This window comes from Mustela putorius, unplaced genomic scaffold (genome assembly GCF_011764305.1).
Source record: "Mustela putorius furo isolate JIRA1106 unplaced genomic scaffold, ASM1176430v1.1 tig00000196_pilon_pilon_pilon, whole genome shotgun sequence".
Taxonomy (NCBI): domain Eukaryota; kingdom Metazoa; phylum Chordata; class Mammalia; order Carnivora; family Mustelidae; genus Mustela; species Mustela putorius.
Genome location: NW_025421310.1, coordinates 13,518,011 through 13,531,282, shown reverse-complemented (window position 1 = coordinate 13,531,282; position 13,272 = coordinate 13,518,011). Strand labels below are relative to the sequence as shown.

The following is a 13,272-nucleotide window of genomic DNA, read 5'->3' as shown; positions in this document are numbered from 1 at the left end:
AGAGGGAGAGAACCCGAGGCAGATGCCACACTGAGCACAGAGCCCCACATGGGGCTCGATCCCAGGACCCTGAGATCATGACCTGAGCCGAAGGCAGAGGTTTTAACCCACTGAGCTACCCAGGCGCCCCTAAACTACACCTTTTAGATCTGTACATTGTGTTGTATAGATATTGTACAATAAATGACATGCAAAAAATAAAATAAAAATTAAACACAAGAGGAATGTGGGAGCCAAGGGGTTGATTTCTTATTCTTTGTTCCTCAGGGAACTTGCTCCTCGCTCTGAGACATGTCCCCACTCAAAAAAATCAGGACAATCACATAAATTCCCTAATAAAGTGATTAATATTTGCTGAGATCATAGGAACCATAATGAATGAAACTGTTATCATCAGTTAAGAAATCATCAGTTAAGGGCGTCTGGGTGGTTCAGTGGGTTAAGCTGCTGCCTTCGGCTCAGGTCATGATCTCAGGGTCCTGGGATCGAGTCCCGCATCGGGCTCTGCTCAGCGGGGAGCCTGCTTCCTCCTCTCTCTCTGCTTGCCTCTCTGCCTACTTGTGATCTCTCTCTGTCAAATAAATAAATAAAATCTTTAAAAAAAAAAAAAAAAGAAAAGAAAAAGAAATCATCAGTTAAGAAATTATGATCAAGAGTAAATAGCTTCGAGCCAGGCCCTGTCCAGGAAGGCCCTTCCTGGCTGTGTTCCAGTCCACTGCACGCCCACCCCAACACTGCCCCAGGCGTTTCGAGACTCAAGATTCCACCCCCCGGACAGAGGGACGTGGTCCCCTCCTCCATCACTGCCTCTGGAGACAGCAGGGACACACGCTGCCACCAGTCAGCAGAGGGGACACGACTGGCTCTATGTACCCAGCATCTAGGGGAATCCCACGTCCCCCACACTGGGTCTGAAGGATTCAGCAGTGACGAGCCCTGCCCTTCAGACAGGCCCATCAGGCTGCCTTCCTTGGGCTTGACGACTGGCTCAAGATGGGCACGAGCCATCTGGACCACCAAGATTCAGCCTGGGAATCTGGGTGGGACTGCTGGGAAGAAGGACCTCTCTGGGCCCCAGAGTCACCAGGCAGGTAATTAATATCCTCAAATGTGAGCTCCGCAAAAGCAGAGGATTTTTGTCTGTTTTGGTGACTGCAGAGTTAGTCAAACCTCCTAGAATAGTTCCTGGCATCCAGCAGCCACTAAGCGAGGCTCCATGGAGTGAATGGATTATACAAGCATGTCCTTGTCCCAGAGAATAACCCCACCGTTGGCCCCCACCAATACACGGAGAGACCACCTCGACTCAGTACACGTGGCATCGGGGAGTTTCGGAGGTACAAGGGAGGCAGCTCAAGGCTAAGGGTGCTCAGAGTCGGGTGGTCCTGGATTCAAGTCCTGCCTCTGCTACTTACTTGCTGTGACCTTGGGCGAATTTCTCCACCTCTTGGCATCTCCAGTTCCTCCTTCTCAAAATGGAAATCGTTCTTCCTGGTTTGTGGGGAAGCTGGCACATTCAGGGCTTTGCATGAACTTACATCAGGTTACATGCAGGTCAGCTGAGTGTTCATGCTTACTTAGTGCTCAGTTTTATTCAGCCATTAAGGTAGTGTTCATGCTTAGGTCGCCTTAGGGATCGAGTTCCCATGACCAGTAAGGCAACTTATCTGATTTCTTCTTTTTTTTTTTAAGATTTCTTTTTTGGGGGCGCCTGGGTGGCTCAGTGGGTTAAAGCCTCTGCCTTCGGCTCAGGTCATGATCCCAGGATCCTTGGATCGAGTCCCATATCGGGCTCTCAGCTCAGCAGGGAGCCTGCTTCCTCCTCTCTCTCTGCCTGACTCTGCCTATTTGTGATCTCTGTCAAATAAATAAATAAAATCTTTAAAAAAAAAAAAAAAAAAGATTTCTTTTTTGTTTGGGGAGCCTGGGTGGCTCAGTGGGTTAAGCCGCTGCCTTCGGCTCAGGTCATGATCTCAGGTCCTGGGATCGAGTCCCGCATCGGGCTCTCTGCTCAGCAGAGAGCCTGCTTCCCTCTCTCTCTCTCTGCCTGCCTCTCCATCTACTCGTGATTTCTCTCTGTCAAATAAATAAATAAAATCTTTTTAAAAAATAAATAAATAAATAAAATCTTTAAAAAAAAAAAAAAAAGATTTCTTTTTTGTTTGGGGAGCCTGGGTGGCTCAGTGGGTTAAAGCCTCTGCCTTCCGCTCAGGTCATGATCTCAGGGTCCTACGATCGAGCCCCGCATCGGGCTCTCTGCTCAGCAGGGAGCCTGCTTCCTCCTCTCTCTCTGCCTGCCTCTCTGCCTACTTGTGATCTCCATCTGTCAAATAAATAAATAAAATCTTAAAAATAAAAAAGACTTATTTTTTAAGTAATCTCTACACCCCATGTGGGGCTTGAACGTATAGCCCTGAAATCAAGAGTTGTGTGCTCTACTGATTGAGCCAGCCAGGTGACCCTGCTGTATACAATTCTCTACTGTCTTATTAATAATATCCTTCCCTGCTGTTAGAGTCTAGAAGCACCATTCAGCCCCCTGACCTCCCAGATAGCAAGTGGTGGTATGAGACTCAATTCTGGCCAATAAACAGTGAAGGAAGTCTCTTGGGGTCTTCCGGGAAAAGACTCTTCTATCTGAAGAGCACACTCACATTTCCCAGTCCCACCCCAACCCTCAACACACACACACACACACTCACATACACATACACTCCCTCCCTTGGACACTGCTGTATAAAGGCATAATGTCTGAATCTCCAGCAGCCCTCTGAAGCCTTGACGAGAGGTACTGCCTGAACACAAAGATGGTAGAGACAGAAAGAGTCCCGGGTCCCTAAGGACACCACCAAGCCACCAAACCAACCACAGAGTCACCTTCCTCCACGAACAATAAATATCCTTTTGATTTAGGTTTAATTAAATTTCCTGGCTGGGTTTTCAATTAAGCACAGAGGAGCACCAACTGATTCGTATCTTGCTCTTTCTTTCACAATAAGCACATATGACTTTTGTAAATTTAACAAGTTGCTACAGAAAACTTCAAAGGAGGGGCACCTGGGTGGCTCAGCTGGTTAAGTGTCTGCCTCCAACTCAGGTCATTATCTCAGGGTCCTGGGATCAAGCCCTGCATTGGGCTCTCTGCTCAGCAAGGAGCCTGCTTCTCCCCCTGTGTGCGTGCTCTCTCTCTCTCTCTCTCTGACAAATAAATAAATATATAAATAAATAAAATATTTTAAAAAAGAAAACCTCAACAGAGAAGAAAACCCTAAAACCCTGAAATAACAAACTTTGATCCAATTTAAAGAGAGGGATAATAATGGCTACACACTAGGCCCTCAGCAGAGGGTAGCTGCTGTAGCTTTACGCTCATCGAAGGCAGGGCCTGGGTGGGTTTGACAGCAAAGGGACAGCTTAGTACACAGGGGGACTGAGGGAGCTCCTGAGGCCATCACCAGCTCTGTGGGGGTATGAGCTAGGGCTGACTGGAGCTGGAGAGCAGGAAAAGAGGAGGAGCCAAGAAGCTGGAAGGCGGGTAGGACTCCAGGGAGGGACAGAGGCACATCCTGGGGAGGCCGAGCCTTCAGGGAAGGTCTCTCAGGAAACGACTAGAATCTCAAGGAGGGATGAGCACAGAGGAGTAGACAAGGTATTTCTCTGGGGCACAGGAAGAAAATGTCAGAACTTCTGGTTATGCTTATGTCTTGAAGGAGGAAGAGGGAAGGAAGAAGAAGGAAAAGGGAAGAGTAACAAGATAAGGGAATGCGGGGAGGAAGAGAAGAAATCGAGCTTTTCTAGTGCCTCTCAGCAGACAGGTGTCAGCGCCCTCTCCTGGCCACTCTGCGTAATGCAGTCCAGGCGGATGGACTCCTGGGGGATATTCCCAGACTGATTCAAACCAGCCCCACAAAAGGACTTCCTAAAAAAGACTCCTGCTCGGAAACCATGGGCTGAAGATTTAACAATGTGAGCTCTGGCAAATTCCAACAAGCGCCTCTGCATATGAAGGGTGGGCCTGAAAAAGGAGCAGCAGGATTAAATGGAGCCAAGGGCATGCTTCTCTCATTTGGCTCTCTGTACCTCCCTTAGGTCTTTGCCAGCTCTGACAGCTGAACACAAAGAATGTCAAAACTAGACTCTTACGAAAGGCTACACCAAGAGTTTCCAAATGTATTTAACAATGTCTGCATAAGAAAATATTTTTAACTAGAGCAAAAATATTTGGGCGGCCATAAATACATAAACTAAAATATTTTTAAAATATTAATTCCAGGGATGCCTGGGTGGCTTAGTGGGTTAAGCGTCTGCCTTGGGCTCGGGTCATGATCCCAGGATCCTGGATCAAGCCCAGCCTCAGGCTCCTTGCTCAGCGGGGAGCCAGCTTCTCCCTCTGCCTGCTGCTCCCCCTGCTTGTGCCCTCTCTCCCTCTCTGACAAATAAAATCTTTAAAATGTGTATATTAATTCCACACCTCGGGACGCCTGGGTGGCTCAGTTGGTTGGGCAGCTACCTTCGGCTCAGGTCATGATCCCAGTGTCCTGGGATCGAGTCCCACATCGGGCTCCTTGCTCGGCAGGGAGCCTGCTTCTCCCTCTGCCTGCCATTCTGTCTGCCTGTGCTCGCTTTCTCCCTCTCTCTCTCTGATAAATAAATAAAATCTTAAAAAAAAATCATTTATTTATAATTCCACACCTCCCAATTTTTAAAAGAGATTTTATTTCTTTGTCAGAGAGAGAGAATGAGCACAAGCAGGGGGAGTAGCAGAGGCAGAGGGAGAAGCAGGCTCCCTGCTGAGCAAGGAGCCTGATGCTGGACTTGATCCAGGACCCTGGGATCATGACCTAAGCTGAAGGCAGATGCTTAACAGGCTGAGCCACCCAGGCATCTCTGCCACACTTTCTAGTTTTTTAACGTTTTAAAATGCATACAACATATTCACTGTATTATAGTGCTGACCACACACACACACACACACACACACACACACACAGAGAATGCGCAACATGTTTCCTTACCAAGAGACCATAATAAAAGCAGCGTTTGGAGGTCACCAGCAGCAGCCTGGCTATCAGGCAACAGAACTCCCGTGGTGCTCTCGAGATTATAAATAGACTCCAGGGAAGTGATTTTTCAAACGTTCATACGATCCTCCAGACAATGTTAAAAATAAAAACGTCCAGCCCTTCCTTCCCCAGTTGGACCCAATCAGGACCCACAGGTGGCCCTACTGGGTAGGAAGGGGGAGCACCCCACAAAACTTTTCTTCCCCTCTTCAGATGTCTGTCAGCACACCAATCCTCTTGGCAGCTACGTTTCATCTGGTATTTATTTAGTCCTTGTACTGAGCTCTGAACGTCAACTGTGTCATTTCTCAAAGTTCTAGTTGGTTCCTGTTCCAACTTCCTGGTAATTTCTGATTGCACTCATGTTTCCATAGTCCTATTTTATCCTTTTCCCATATGAACATATTTTATACCCACATCTGTTCATTCTGATAGCCACAGTGGAGGTCTTGACCTCCCACGTTTTGTGTTGGCTGACTCTCACTCATGGTGCCTCTTTTTTTGTACAGTGTGTAATTCTGTATCACAAGATAGGCCCCAACTCCACCTGAAGGAATTCTCCAAGGCTCAGTCAGAGGGAGCACTCCTCCAGAGAGGGCTTGTCCTTGTCAGATGCACACAGACCTGGATTCACTCTCAGCTTGCAGCTTCTGGTCTTTCAGAGAGTATAATTCAGTCCCCTAGGCCCACAGGAGGGACAGGCAGTAGGCAGTGTTCTCAGAGGAGACATTTTCCATCTCCATCCACCCCTAAGGTTGTGCCTTTGCATGGTGGGTTTTTTCCTAGTTCACCCTGTCCCCAAAGGGTACTTTTCCTGGGATCTGGTTTTACAAAAGATGGTCCCCGGCCCAGTGTTCCCACAGGATAGCCCCTGTCCCCAAGACCATGTGCATCTGCCCATATCCCCAGGAGTATATAAGGAACCTTCAGTACTTAACTCCCCTCCTTGGCTCCCTGCTCCTGCTTTCTCCATGCTCTGGGAGGAGTCAGTTTCCTTCTCTGCAGGTACACCATTCCTTTCAAAGGATGCTTTAAGTATTCTGTGAAGCATAAGGTAGTGGGAGGCCCTCTACTCCACCACACTGCCCTCTCTCTGCTTGACTCAGAGAGAGAACTCCAACCCCAGCTCCTAATCAGACACACAGGGTCACTGCCCCCGCTAGTGAGAAGCATTCACGGGAAAGCCCAGAGCCTTCCACCTGTGGTCAGCCTGCGAGCACTGACTGAGGGAAGAGGGACCCATACCACGGGCAGGCAGGAAGTATTGACTGCAGGCCAGGAGTGCACGAGAAGGATCTCAGTGGAAGGTTTTGCATTAAGAGGACAAAGAGGATGAAGACAGAAGCAAGGGCCACAATGCCTAGCATTTCTAGCCCCTCAACAAACGTTTATGCGTGGGCTGGGGCACTGTTGAACACTCCATGGGTAGGAACCCATGGGATCAGCCTAATCATATGGGTACAGACAGCGAAACTGAGGCCCAAAGAAGCTCAGTGGCCTGGCCAGGATGACAAGGAAAGTGGCGGGACTGGGATCCACACACAGGCGGCCTAGCTCCAGAGGAGGGGTACTTGGTGGATCAGAACAGAGCTCAGGAGGCTGAACTCAAGGTGTGAGCAGGGGAGAATTCTTTTCCTCACCTGTTTTGGCTTCCAGAGGCTGCCTGCACACCTGGCCCACCACCCCTCCTCCACCTTGCGGACCAGCCCAGCAGCATATTCAAATCAGTCCCTTTCCCACCTCCCTCTTTCACTTACAAGGACCCTTATGATTACATTGGCCCGCCTGGATAAGCCAGGACACTCTCCTTAGGCCCAAATCCTCCATTTAATCACATCGGTAAAGTCCCCTCTGTCGTGGAAGTGACACATTCAGCAGGTTCCTAGGATTAAGATGGGGACATCTCTGGGGGGCAATTTGCTGCCTACCATGAGTAGTACACTAGAAAAAGGACCAGTATACTCTAAAGGAATAGGCAGAAACAAACTGGAATTTTCCCACTGCCCAGACACACCCCATGGCCCCTCTGGAAAACATCAGCACTGCCCTCAGCAAGAGCGGGCCCAACCCGCCCAGCGTCACCAACCTTTTATTTTTTTCTCCCCCAGATATCTACCGTGTTTAAAAAGATCCTTGCCGGCACACAGGCTCTCCTTTGCTCTCCCACTGCTTTCTTGCAGTAGATTCAATAAACTTGTGTCTCCTTTGTTGGGCCTTGGATGAATTCTTTCACTGCCCAGCCCGTGCTGCAGGGCCCCACCCAATGCAGCTGCCTCACTTTGGTGGCCCTCCTGAGGACCCTCTGCAGCCCAGGACTCTCCCCTGATTCTCTAGGAATTTCCTGGCACTTCCCCTCGGTGAGGATCCGAAGCCCCAGGGGGAGCCAGCCTGCCAGCCCTTGCCCCAAAGGGTGCAGGATATCCCCTCTTACCCTTTGGAGGAATCCTTCCCTCCCTCTCCTTTCTCTTTTTGGCCCTTCGACAGCCTGACCCTCATACCCTCAGACAACACACTATGGACTCAGATGGGACCCTCCCCTGATGCGGGCTCTCAGCCACTTTCCTCCTCCTCCTCTCCACCTTTCCCTTCGTTCCCGTGGGTCCAGCCACCATCTTGATCTACAGACACATTCCTAAGCGTCTGAGTGAATCCACCAATTCCATATGTGAGTTGTGGTCCAACAAGAATTCCAGCCCATACCATCCCAGGGTCCCCTTTCCTAAATCCCCTGGCTCTCTCTGGCCACCAAGGAAGTTCCCCGAAATCATCTATCAGCATGTTAAACTAACACCATGCTCTGGTCTGTCACTGCACAGAACCCCTGCTAGACCGCCATGTCTAGGAAGGGACAGTGCCCACCCCCCACCATGAAGCAGCTACTGAAGATGAGAACTCTGCCCCAGTGCCAGAGATCTGTCGTTATCCATCTGTGGCTGGGGGTTGGAGGTGGGGGGGCAGTCTAGAGGCCACTTTTAGGCAACAGGCTTGAGCAGTGGAAACCTGAGTAAGCTCAAAGGGCCCATGGTGACCCTCTGGCTGAATGCATAGGCCCATTAGACAGCCCACCTGGAAATATCCATAAGCCCCAGCTGCCCAACAGGTTACTTATAACCAGGCACAGGTACCAAAAAAGGAAAATTCCACATGTTCCCCTACCTCCTCACTCCCCCTCTTTTTTTTTTTTTTCCTAAAGATTTTATTTATTTATTTGACAGAGATCACAAGTAGGCAGAGAGGCAGGCAGAGAGAGAGAGAGAGTGAGGGAAGCAGACTCCCTGCTGAGCAGAGAGCCTGATGTGGGATTCGATCCCAGAACCCTGAGATCATGACCTGAGCTGAAGGCAGAGGCTTTAACCCACTGAGCCACCCAGGTGCCCCCTCCCTCCCCCTCTTAACTGTAGCCCCCACCACTGCCTCCTGGCAGACGGACAGTCTCTCCTTTGCTGTCCTGCCCACTGCTCCCTCGCTGTGTATCCAATAAATTTCTATCGAAAGAAAGAAAGAAGGATCCCTGCCTCCCCACCACAGTGCATCACGGATGATCTATGCTCCTGCATTTACCGTTCACACCCACCACTCCGGCCTCTGCTGGGGGAAGACAGCCGGCCCACCCTGCTGAGTCAAAAGAACTTCAGCCAGAGACACAGATGCTAGATGTGCTGGTCAGCACTGGAGGCCTGACCCAGAGCACACAGCTGCTATCAGCTCTGGAAAATTCCGATCACACAGGCAGGGGAGGGGGGCGCACAGCAAAGGGCAAACAGCAGCACGAAGATGGTAACAACCTGATTTTTAACGTATCAATATCAGAGCAGTCCAATATGTAATAACGTCATGGCCAACTAGACCTATCCCAAACGGAGCTCCTGGTCCTTTCTGTCCAACCAGGTCACGCCCACTCCAGGGGAAATCCTGCCAGCATGGTCTTCTAAACAAATCTACTGGGTATTCATTACCAAGGGGAAAAGGAAAGGTTCTTTCAGTGGTCACCACCTTAACGGAGGGATCCAAGTCTCCATCACAAATGACGGAACAAACAGACATTAGGAGCCCCCTGAGGTGATGTCCTCAGGACACACCCTCATGTGTATGGGGTTCTTGCCAAAGATGCTCAATGTGAATCAAATCAGAGGAAGTAGTCAGAAAACTCCAGGTTGTGAGACACTATGGGACAACTGGCTTGGATTCTTCTACATGTCAACGCCCTTTAAAAAAAAAAAGAAAAGAAAAGAAAAAAAGAAAAAAACAAGAACATGAGTAGAGAGGAGGATCAGTAAACTTCTTCTGTAAAAGGCCACAGAGTCAATATTCTAGATCTGTGGGCCATAAAACCCATCTCTGAAGCCACTGACAATATGTAAACCAATGGGTGTGGCTGTGTGCCAATAAAACTTTATTTACAAAGACAGGCTAAGGGCGGGATTGCTGGGCTCTGTAGATTAAAGGATATTAAAGAGGCACGCTGTGCTCCCTTTGGCAGCACATATACTAAAAACAGCCGCTAATCAAAGGCAGTGCATGATCCCTGAGCAGATCCTAGATTAAAAAGAATAATAAATAGGGGCGCCTGGGTGGCTCAGTCAGTTAAGCCTCTGCCTTCAGCTCAGGTCATGATCTCAGGGTCCTGGGATCGAATCCCGCCATCGGGCTCTCTGCTCAGCAGGGAGCCTGCTTCCTCCTCTCTCTCTCTGCCTGCCTCTCTGCCTACTTGTAATCTCTCTCTGTCAAATAAATAAATAAATCTTTAAAAAAAAAAATGTCTTCGCTCTTAGGAGACACTGGCTAAAACATTTAGGAGTAAAGTGTTACATCCACAACTTCTTTTCCAATTGTTCACCAAAAAAAAGTGTATACATATATAAACACATCCATATACAAGAATGAAGACAAAGCAAATATGCTGGAAACTAATAACTAGTGAACTAGGCAGTAAAAGGTATGTAACTGATGACTATCCCATTCTTCCTTTCATTTTTAATAATTATTGTTTTAAGTTTATTTATTTTTTAGTAATCTCTACTCCCAATGTGGGGCTCGAACTCATGATCCTGAGATCAAGCATCGCATGCCCTTCAGACTGAACCAGCCAGGTGCCCCTATACCATTTTTTCTTTCAACTGTTCTGAAGGTCTGAAATTTTTAAAAGAATGGGAGAAGAAAAGTCTCCAGAAACTGACCCTTCCTCCCCACTCACCTCCCACCTTGAAGACCGGGCTCACCTCCTCCCTGCATCCAACTTCTCCCTATGATTGCCAAAGGGATCCCATTAACATATGCCTCAGACCCTGTCCCTCCTCCACTGATACCTTCTGGTGAGACCCATCCACTCAGGAGCAATGTCCACGTAGCCATTCATCAAACTCACCAGGCAAACTCACCTCAGGGCCTTTGCATGTGAGAGAATGCTTTTTCTCAGGTACCTGCACTGCTTGTTCCTTCCTCTCCTCCTATTCTCACTGAGGTCTCCCTGACACCCCATGGAAACTTCCAACCTACCCCTAGACAGTCCTCTTTTTGCCTCCCTCATGTTTTCTCCAGAGCAAGTACTGCTAGCTAATATAATTCATAGTTTAACTATTTATTTTGTTTACTGGCTGGCTACTCCCTCACCCCATCCCCGCCCCAAGAATGTAAAATTCCCAAGGACAAGATTTTTTTGCCTTTGCTTCTTTTCTGTAACCACAGCAACTAAACAACAGCCATATCTTGGTGCCACCCACTGACTTAACATTTGAAATCCATTCACTCCTCATAACAACATAAGTATTATTTACAGCATAAATGCACAGAGCCTATACACAAAATACCAGCGCCTACCTCGTAATTTGTGAGGATTTAAGGATGGAAGGCCTGTGAAGTGCTTAGGTAGGGTCTGGCACAAAGCCGAGTGCCCATTAAATGTTGCTATTATATAATATCCATTGTACAGGGGAGAAAACCGGAGCTCCGAAGGGGTAAGTGACTCGGCCGGGGGGTGGTGTGGGTTGTGCGGGTTGTGCCGATGGGAACCCATGCCAGTCTGACCCAAGAAGACACTTTCTACACCGGGGCGCTAAGACACATCACACGGTTTATGGGAAAGCCAGTGGCAGGAAACAGAAACTCGTTCTGGGATTCAAGTCCTGACCCTGGCATGCACTCCACGTGTGACCTGAGCAATTCACTTCTGGTCTCGAGGCCTGTTTGCTATAAACTGGGGAAGTCATTTCTCCTCCCTGACGTGGGGACAAAAACAAGTGGGGGTCAAAGGAGAGAGCTGATTGGAGAGCACTCTAGTAACTTTCTCCATTCACAGATCCGCAACTCTGGCAGAGGCCCCACAAAACAACACCAAAGGACCAAAAATTCTGCAAACTTTGAGAACCCACACTCAGAAGGAATAAACGTACGCTCCCCTTAACCAACTGGCCTTGGGGCTCCCTGCTCCCCCTCGACATCATCCCTGCGGTCTGGTGAGATTTTCCTCACCCTTCAGATCCCGGCCCAGAGGTCTCCTCTGCCAGAAAGGCCCCCCTGAACGCCATACCAGGTCAGCAACCTCACCGCCCAGGACAAGAGGGCAACTGAAGCACGGGGTGGGGTTTTGGAACTCAAATTATCTAAGGGTGGCGAGGCAAACCCGAGTTCGGTCCGGTCAAGTCTCTCCTCAGTCCCGCCCCCAACTCCTCTCGTCCTGGGACGTCCCACCCATATTACTACCTTCTCCTCTACTATTGGCTTGTCTGGACATCAGCCTCCACGCGCTCTCTTCCTCTATTGGTTTGTATTGCCAACCCAGGCGCCAGCGTCCCGCCCCGCTCCCTGCCCCAATCCTGAGTGGACTATTGGGCAACCCGCATGCCCTTCTTCCAGGACCCCTCCCTATTGGCTGCAGGACTTTGCCGGTTCGGGCTGTGATTGGTTGTAAACAGAAGTCCATCCCCTGAGCAACCACCAGAGAGGGGTTGGAGAATGAAAAGGTTGGAGGGACGTGGGGTCAAACTCACGCTGAGCCGGCGGGAGGCAGATATAGGTCTTGAAGAACTCGCTTCGGCGGGCGGCCTCCTTAATGCGGTTGGCAAGCGGCTTGCTGACCTGCCGGATGCCCAGGTATAGCAGCTTCGCCATAGGGAACGCGCCCACCACCATCTTGGCGGCCGCACGGGGCACGCGCAACCTTGCTGACTGGGCGGGGCGCCTCGGATCTCTCCCTCCTCCCCCGCCCTCTCGTCTCCGTGCGTGCGTACGTGCGTACGCTCGGGGGTGGAGCACTGCAGGGGCGCTCCCTGATGTCACCGCGTCGACGCTGACGCCTGACGTCCGATCGCTGAATATGCAAATAAAAGGCGGAAGTGAGGCGGGTCAGGGGGCGGTGCCGTTAAACGGCTGTTCGCTGGAGCGTGGTTGTTTTCCCACGCCCGCCTTGGCTGCTGTCACCGTGTTCCTTCGTGACGTCTTGTACTTAGGTGGCTTACCCGCTTATGAGAGGCTCTTAATTAGTCCTAATTAGGGATAATGAGTCCCAGATACGCTTTCCTCTCAGGTTAGAGCTCTGAGCTCTGGGAATAAGAAGAAACCGACCCTGTAGTGAAACATACCTGGGCTGGGATCCCAGCTCCGCCATTTACTTGCTTGTGATGTTAGGCGAGTGACGCAACCTTTGGGGCATCAGTATTCCCATCTACAAAATGGGAACTGTAAGAACTTGTTGGGTAGTTGCGAGGCTTGCAAGCAAATCTTGAATGTAAAAACAGTGAGGGAACCGTGGTAGGTGCTTAGAATGGTGCCAGGCACCGTATGCCCCCGAGAAGCAGCCCTTATCGCTCTGCTGGTCTGAACACTGTCCTGAGGGTGCATTTCATCCCAGAAATAGCGAATCCAGCCCTTTCCTGAGGAACTGACCAGCGGAGGCCCAGAAAGGGCGCCGCGGGAGACGGTCTCTCAGCCCCCAGAAGGTGATGGCCCCATGTCTTGGCTGCTAAAACCACACCCGTTCTCAAGCAGCCCCACTTCCTCCACTGGTGGGCGATGGTCCCCAGGGAGCTGGCTCAAGAAGGAGTTTAAGGACATGTTTCAGGCTGTCGTCCTTTAGCCAGCAGGGAGCAAGATCATATAAACAAGGTCAGGAAAGGGTTGAGAGAAACTTCTGGATGGCGAGTCTTGGTGGGTAATTGAGAACGTCTAAGAGAGGGAAAGGGGAAGAGAGAGGAGCAGAGGAGCGGTGTGTAGG

General features: G+C 49.9%; 1 protein-coding gene across 3 annotated transcripts in view; it reads right to left on the bottom strand.

The window, feature by feature from the left end:
• OPA3 (outer mitochondrial membrane lipid metabolism regulator OPA3) overlaps nucleotides 1–12,642 on the bottom strand; it is a 71,604-nt gene extending 58,962 nt beyond the window's left edge. The window contains exon 1 of one of the 3 annotated variants that reach the window (XM_004767583.3): nucleotides 12,050–12,642. In XM_004767583.3, coding sequence (XP_004767640.1) covers nucleotides 12,050–12,191 — 142 coding nt within the window. In that variant the 5' untranslated portion in view covers nucleotides 12,192–12,642. The remainder of the gene's footprint in view (nucleotides 1–12,049) is intronic. The other 2 variants (XM_004767582.3, XM_013063942.2) reach the window with 2 other exon arrangements.
• Between the last annotated feature and the right edge of the window lie 630 nt (nucleotides 12,643–13,272).